Source organism: Telmatherina bonti (assembly GCF_933228915.1).
Source record: "Telmatherina bonti genome assembly, chromosome: 5".
Taxonomy (NCBI): Eukaryota; Metazoa; Chordata; class Actinopteri; order Atheriniformes; family Telmatherinidae; genus Telmatherina; species Telmatherina bonti.
In genome coordinates, this window is record NC_136623.1 from 8,131,842 (window position 1) to 8,139,840 (window position 7,999).

The 7,999-nt window shown below is 51.4% G+C and overlaps 1 protein-coding gene across 1 annotated transcript in view; it reads right to left on the reverse strand.

Moving 5' to 3' along the window:
• Positions 1 to 2,719: 2,719 nt before the first annotated feature.
• Positions 2,720 to 7,999, reverse strand: part of mtmr11 (myotubularin related protein 11) — a 52,177-nt gene continuing 46,897 nt past the window's right edge. The window contains exon 17 of the mRNA XM_079239982.1: positions 2,720 to 4,180. Within this exon, the coding sequence (XP_079096108.1) occupies positions 3,728 to 4,180 (453 nt within the window). The 3' untranslated portion in view covers positions 2,720 to 3,727. The remainder of the gene's footprint in view (positions 4,181 to 7,999) is intronic.

A 7,999-nucleotide genomic window follows, 5' to 3' on the forward strand; every position in this document is an offset into this window, starting at 1 on the left:
CTGAAGGCTCCATCTAGATTCAGATAAACGTCAACACATTGTTTACCTGCTCCCAGTTTGCTGCTTTTCCACCAGAACCAACCAGAGCCCGTCGACACCAAGCTGCTTTTCCACCTCCTCACAGCCAGTTCGTCTCTTTCATCTGCAGAAATGCAGCTTTTATTTATCAGCATTTCTGATCTAAACGTGTCTGAAAGCTGTGCAGAGAGAAAAAACTGCTCCAGTTCAGCCAGTAGCGGGAAGCCGGGTGAACCAGTTGGTCTGGTTGCATTTGCAGCTGAAAGGATGGTTGTTTACCAACCAGCTGGTATTTCTCTCAGAGTTTCCTCTCAGCTTCTCAGTATCGGCAGAAACTCTCCATCCGTTGAGAAAACGGCTGAAATGAGTAAAAACTGAACCAGAATTCTTCTGAAAGATGTTTCAGCTGCATCTTCAGACTCTTTACGTCCCTGTTCTCTCCTCGCCCCCCCAGGTCTCCCACTAAGCTGAGCTCCAGCCAGGCCGGCAGCCTGGACAGCAGCTCCCTGACCGGGTCCCTGTCCCTGGGCCCCGACCTGCCTCACTGCCAGTGCTGCATCTCCTACGAGGCCCGCCTCAAGCGCCTGTCCTGCGGCCACCTCTACTGCGCCCCCTGCTGCGACCAGATCGTCAACCTGGCCTTCGAGGACATCGAGGGTTTGTCCGACTACCCCTGCCCCATGTGCAAGTCCATCCGGCAGCTGGGGGGCCTGGGTCCATCCTCGTCGGGGTACTTCACGCCTGGCGTGCAGCAGAGTACGGGGAAGGAGCACGGCAGCCGGTGGGGGTAGTTCGCAGCGTCTCCTCTGATGTTGGACTGGACTTTGAAAGCACCGCCACTGCCAGGAAGCCTCGCCGTGGTGTTGGGACCTCATCCCGTCCATCTCGCCGTGGTGTTGGGACCTCATCCCGTCCATCTCGCCGTGGTGTTGGGACCTCACCCTGTCCATCTCGCCGTGGTGTTGGGACCTCACCCTGTCCATCTCGCCGTGGTGTTGGGATCTCATCCCGTCCATCTCGCCGTGGTGTTGGGACCTCATCCCGTCCATCTCGCCGTGGTGTTGGGACCTCATCCCGTCCATCTCGCCGTGGTGTTGGGACCTCATCCCGTCCGTCTCGCCGTGGTGTTGGGACCTCACCCCGTCCGTCTCGCCGTGGTGTTGGGACCTCATCCCGTCCATCGCGCCGTGGTGTTGGGACCTCATCCCGTCCATCTCGCCGTGGTGTTGGGACCTCATCCCGTCCATCTCGCCGTGGTGTTGGGACCTCATCCCGTCCGTCTCGCCGTGGTGTTGGGACCTCACCCCGTCCGTCTCGCCGTGGTGTTGGGACCTCACCCCGTCCGTCGCGCCGTGGTGTTGGGACCTCATCCCGTCCGTCGCGCCGTGGTGTTGGGACCTCATCCCGTCCGTCTCGCCGTGGTGTTGGGACCTCATCCCGTCCGTCTCGCCGTGGTGTTGGGACCTCATCCCGTCCGTCTCGCCGTGGTGTTGGGACCTCACCCCGTCCATCTCGCCGTGGTGTTGGGACCTCACCCCGTCCATCTCGCCGTGGTGTTGGGACCTCACCCCGTCCATCTCGCCGTGGTGTTGGGACCTCACCCCGTCCATCTCGCCGTGGTGTTGGGACCTCACCCCGTCCATCTCGCCGTGGTGTTGGGACCTCACCCCGTCCATCTCGCCGTGGTGTTGGGACCTCACCCCGTCCATCTCGCCGTGGTGTTGGGACCTCACCCCGTCCATCTCGCCGTGGTGTTTGGACCTCACCCCGTCCATCTCGCCGTGGTGTTGGGACCTCACCCCGTCCATCTCGCCGTGGTGTTTGGACCTCACCCCGTCCATCTCGCCGTGGTGTTTGGACCTCACCCCGTCCATCTCGCCGTGGTGTTGGGACCTCATCCCGTCCATCGCGCCGTGGTGTTGGGACCTCATCCCGTCCATCGCGCCGTGGTGTTGGGACCTCATCCCGTCCATCTCGCCGTGGTGTTGGGACCTCATCCCGTCCATCTCGCCGTGGTGTTGGGACCTCATCCCGTCCATCTCGCCGTGGTGTTGGGACCTCATCCCGTCCATCTCGCCGTGGTGTTGGGACCTCATCCCGTCCATCTCGCCGTGGTGTTGGGACCTCATCCCGTCCATCTCGCCGTGGTGTTGGGACCTCATCCCGTCCATCGCGCCGTGGTGTTGGGACCTCATCCCGTCCATCGCGCCGTGGTGTTGGGACCTCACCCCGTCCATCTCGCCGTGTCGTCTTTGCTCATCAGGTGAAACATTTCTGAATTCATGAAACCATAAGTCATAAGTGCCGAGATGCATTCGCAGACTGTTGGAAACCTGCACATCAGCGGATTAAACTGCATTCATTTGATCACCTTGTTGGTGTTTCTGAGCAGTTTCACGGACCGAACCGGAGCTTCTCTCCAGCGAACTGGACTACATCTACGTTTCCACACATTTCCTCTCAGATGAACCCGTTCTTTCTACATCCACTCTGGCAGTTTTTTTGCACATGAACGCGACTGTCTTCTCCCTGCCGTGTTGCTGTAAAGTGCCGTCTGACTTCTCAGTGTTCCAGATCATCTTGTAAATATTTATTTTGTTAAAAAATAAAGTGTGATCCTGTGTGAGACAGATTTTTATTGACGAAGCGCGTATTGTAAACAGAGCTGATGACATTTTATATCAAGATCAGAACATGCGAGTACAAAAACATATTTACATCTGGCAAAATGGAGACGTTCGTACCAAAGTCTTCAGATAAAGCAAGGAGAGAGCGGCGCAGGTGTGATGAAAGCCTCCACGCAGCAGAACCACCATGACTTCTTTCTCTTCTCCTCCATGGAAGACGGCTGAAAGCATTTGGCATCACAGCTGGAACGTCGCAGCTGTGTGCTTCTCCATCGAGGAATATTTACAACAGTTTAATGAGTGCGATCAGGTGAGGATGGGGATCAGCAGCACGGCTGATCAGAAGAAAAGCTGTTTGGAGGTGCAGGACTGGATCCTGTCGGCCGCTGAGGGAAACACCAGCAGACGGACAAATAAAAGGTAAACATCAGAGGAAATTAGCTTCCCTTTGCTTCCAACATTGGTATTTCCTGAAGTTCCAACAATCCAGAAATCACAATCAGGTTGTTTTTCTTCTAACTTCGGTCAGAAATTTCTCTTTTCAACATTTAACATCCTGAAAGTGATAAAAAAATAATGTCTGGAAGAGGAAGTGTGGATAAGATCACATTACTAAAGACCTGAAGTGATCTCAGACATGCAGGAACTGAGTCACACCAACTGCATCCACACACACACACACACACACACGCACGCCGTGTAATAATGCCGAGTGAATGTAGGTCCCCTCGCTGATCCAGAGAACGCAGGGTGGAGGGATAGGAAAGCGGAACACTATAAAAATAGAAATCATGCCCCAAATTCCACATGGCAGCCCCCGGCCGAGGCGTCCGGCGCTTTTTCAGGAAAACAGACAGAAAGAAGAGCTGGCGCTCCGTCCCACGTGTCCAACGCTATCTGCCAAGCTGAAAACAAACCACAAGGTCTCCTGTCCTCCTCCGGGGCGACGTGACGTTCTCAGATGCACACGGACATCCCTCCTTCCATCGTTTGGGTCAAAACGGTGAGAATTCAGCGTCTCGTCACACATCTGGGTCTGTTCAGCTCATGATGCCTCAGGGAGGTGACTGGGGGGGGGGGTCTCAGGAGGCCAGCGACGGCCCGTTGCTCTTCGGCAGCTTGGCGTTACTGGGCGGAGGGAAGTATCGTGGGTCAGGACGAGCTTCTGTGACTGAAGAATGGCCGAACAGGAAGGTGTGCTTGTTGCTGCATCCGAAGTCTTTGTTTCCGGGCCTGGATGGGGGGGCCGAGGCAGGGGGCGGAGCCCTGGAGGTCTTGTGGTTGGTGGAGGTAGGAGGGGGCGCCGCTCTGGACACGGCCGTGGACTGAGGCCTCGACGCCGGGAAGAGGAAGGTGCCGTTGTTGGTGTTCTGGTTCAGGTTGGTGTCGGTTTGCCGGGGTCCAGGCGTCAGTGTGGGGGTGTTGGAGTCAACGCAGCTGGAGAGCCGGGACAGCTGGTCTTTGAGCTGCTGAACCTCCCGAGCCAGCCGGTCCACAGGGTGGGCGTGGTTGGAGGAGATGGGGTGGGAGAAGGCCTGCGGACGGAAAGCAGAAAATAAACCGACTGGTTCTACGAGTCACGAAACCAGGTGGTCCGACGTGCGCTCCCATTGGTCCGCGTCAAGCGAGCGGGAAGCGGAGCAGGATTCTCAGGACACGTTCACTTCAGCCTCTCTGGTCTGAATCCAAGTCCGTTGTGTTTGTTCACAGAAATGTGAACGTGCCAAATAAATTCTGATTTATTATTCTAATGGTTGGACTGGTTTGACAAAACTGCAGCGTGAACACAATCTCGGTCGCCATGGATACACCCCCCTACAGCTGATCCGAGTCCCCAATTGGACAGCCAGTCTAGTGGACTATCCTGATGTGAATGCACCCTGACACGCTTCAGCCTCCAACATGTCACCCAGTTTGACCCAGTCTCATGAGGAAACCCAGTCTGACGTTACGTTTTATCATCTGAGGTCTAACTTGGAAGGACGTTAAGTGGAAATCCCAGTTCACCATTTTCTACTGGTTTATGCAACATTCCTTCGGACCAGTGGCTCCAGTACACAGAGACAGAATGAACTGGATGAATTTCAGTGAAGTTCCTGTAACTTTGTTAAACTTGACGTCTGGCTAAAAAACCAGGAGCTGGTAGGGTTGTACCTCGTTTCTATGGTTACTTACTTGTCCACATTGAAAGGCTTCAGCCGAGCGACTTGATGTTTGTTTCTAAATAATCCTGTTTCCTGGATTAAACATCTTCAGAAACGAAACAAAACAGATTTCCAGCTTGTGACAACAAAATGTTCCGACCATAGACTGTATATAAAAAAATGGGCGGAGCCTCTGTGACGTCACCCGTAGGTTTCTGAAGAGCTGAATTGAAGCTCGGTGGGCGGTTCCTACCATCGCCATCTTGGCAGGGGCATGCACGTCGTCTCACCCGGAAAATACAAATATGGGCAAAGAGGTGGAGCTGAGAGGGGGGCTGTGAGCGTCATGGTGGATGATTGACATCGAGCGAACTCTGAGCTTTCTGTAGCTAAGAGCTAACCGAGCTAACCCGGAGATAACAGGAGCTAACCAGCTAACGGAGGTAAGCGGGCTAAAGCTAAGTCATGTTGTTAACTGGCTAAAAACCTCAGTTGTTCTACGTTCTTCTTACTTAAAATGGGAGATTGGGTACCTGTCAATCAAAAGAACACGCCCCTAAATATGCCAAATGTTGATATGAAATTAGTTAGAAAAAAAATTCACTCTCCCCACAGTTGTCATGAAGTTAACGGATTTTTGAATCAGGCTGTAAACATGTTTATTTCTGCTGTGAAGTTGGCCTTTTTAACATGGGAGTCTATGAGGATTTGTTCTGTTTTGCAGCCCCTAGTGGATGAAGGGGGAACTGCAGTTTTATGCACTTCCGCATCGGCTTCACTTTTAACCACAGGAGGCTTCGTCCATCTTTCATGTACAGTCTATGGTTCCGACTCATCTGACGAGCAAAACGAAGGTGAAGCATTTCGAAATGACACAAACGTCTCGGCTCACATGATCTGCAAACATCAGAGCTGAAAGGATCTGGGCCAGTCCAACATCCAGCTGCAGACCAGCACAGAAACTTCCTGCTGGTTACGAGGAAGCAGAAAAAAGACCGAAAGCATCAGCAGTTTCATCTCCGGACCGACGAACACCCAGCAGAGCGGACCAGCAGGATTTCTGACCTTCTGCAGATGAACCAAACAAAATCAAACCTGGTGACCTGAAGCAGACACACGGAGGCCGAGGACACGTCGGTTCAGCCGATTCTCACCGTTTAAATAGCAGATCGGTGGTTCTCAAAGCGAGGTCGCCAGATCACGCAGGGCCTACATTTACCAACCAAAAAGCTTTATTGCCTTTTAGCAGAGCAACGACGGGGACATCGGAGGTGCATGTTACGGCCCATGGCCTGTCATCTAGATGATCATCATTCCAACCATCATCACCTGGGATACACCTGGTTTTCTTCCTGGCACTGCCCTCAGACTGATGTGCTGGATGCTGATTGGTCGCCCACCTACCCTTGATTGGCTGGACCTTCTGCTGAGCACCAGAATAAAGGCGGTCAACGACCTTCGTTCATGGCAGCTGTGTTTGGTTGAGCCTTGGTGCCACAGCTTGCCGCTCAGTCACTGACAGTGAATGAGGTTGACTGTTTGGTGTTTAGTGAACATTTTTGTGATTATAGCTGGGTGGTGCCAGCTTTGGTTTATGCTTTTGTTGTTGGGTTTGTTTTGGCTTTTGGTTTGTGGCTCTTGATGCTTTTTAAGGACTAGTGGGTCCTAAATAAAGCCTTCATTTGTGCATCTTCCTGGTTTTCTTTTGTTAATGTTGCCAATCCTTTGAACCCCTGGACAAACTCCATTGGGGGTCGTAACAGTGCATGTCAATAAAACACAACAAGCCACGAAAATCCCTGCAAAGAGTTTAAAATGAGATTCGTAAAAAGATTCTTGTAGATAAGAACATATATCAGCAGGCAGCTGCATGAAGGAAGCCTGACTTTGCAGGTACGAAGTGCACGCAGGAGCCGATATGGTACGTAGACGGTGGAAAACGCTCGAGCTGGCGGCGTTGTCTGAACTCAACATGGCTTCAGGAAGAAACTGAAATAATTTTGGGATTTTTACAAATGAAAACATGAACGCAGAGAGAGTTTGGGAATTTAGCGCCTTTGTGTTTGGAAACATGAATGAGAGAAGCCGAGGCGTTTTATTTTGGTGCAAAAGGTTTGAGAACCGTCGCCTTGGTGGGGGTTTCAGAACGTTTCTATGGCAACAGCTGCGTTTCCATCCCCGTTAAAATAAAGACTAAATAAAAATAATATTTCTAACTCTCCTCAGTAAATTTCCACTGAATGGTGCTTCGCACACAAGCTGCAGTTCTGGAAAAAAAACAAAACAAAAAAAAAAACAAAAAACTAGATGTTACAAGCATTACAGCTGATGCCAGGTTGCCAGGTAACCAGGCAACCTGGCAACCAGCTAGTGTTGCTTCAGGGTTTACCACTCGTGGCTTTTCAGAGCTCTTCTCCCTCATTTCTGTTTCTCAGTCGGTGTGAAACTGCATTTCACTGTTTCCTGTCAGCGATGGACGTCATACTTCTGTCTTTAAGATGTTATAAAGGTGTCCGTCTCCTCCATCCGTTAACCTGTAGAGGTCATGTGACCCCCGACATCACGTCCAGCGACACGTAAATGCAAAAAATGTTGGTTCCACTTTTGTGATACTTTTACAAGGACCAGTCAGAAAAACCACCGGGCGAGAGCCTAAAAACCTTCCAGCCATGTTTGTTTCCATTATCAGTTTTTTATCATTAGTGCAGTTTTAGGAGGAAACACAGAGACACAGCTGGCATTAGGGACGTTACTACTGCATGCTACATCTTTTTAATCACCTGCATGAAAAGTTTGGTCACATCAGATCATTAAATGGTGTTTTTTTTTAATTATTTTTGAAGAAAAGTAAGAAAATTGATTCATCCAAGCGTTAAACTTCAACGTTCTCTGCTGAACCGTTTCCTGTCCGAACACTCGGCTACTTTGTTCAAAAACATCATTTCAACCATTTAAACATATAAACGTGCTTCATCCAGCTCAATCATTGTTACTCCTCTTCCTCCAGGCAGCCAGGCCGACAGCTCTGAGACAAAGCTCCGACATGCACCGAGGTCTCTGTCATTTCTCATCCCGTTACTGGTTTCTCTTCTTTCCTGTCTTCAACACAAATGCACCCCCCCTCCCACCAGCAGCCTCACTCAGCAACAGCTGCAGAACATCTGTTGTTTCTCTAATAAAGAGGATAAATTAAAATCTTCTGACATCTCT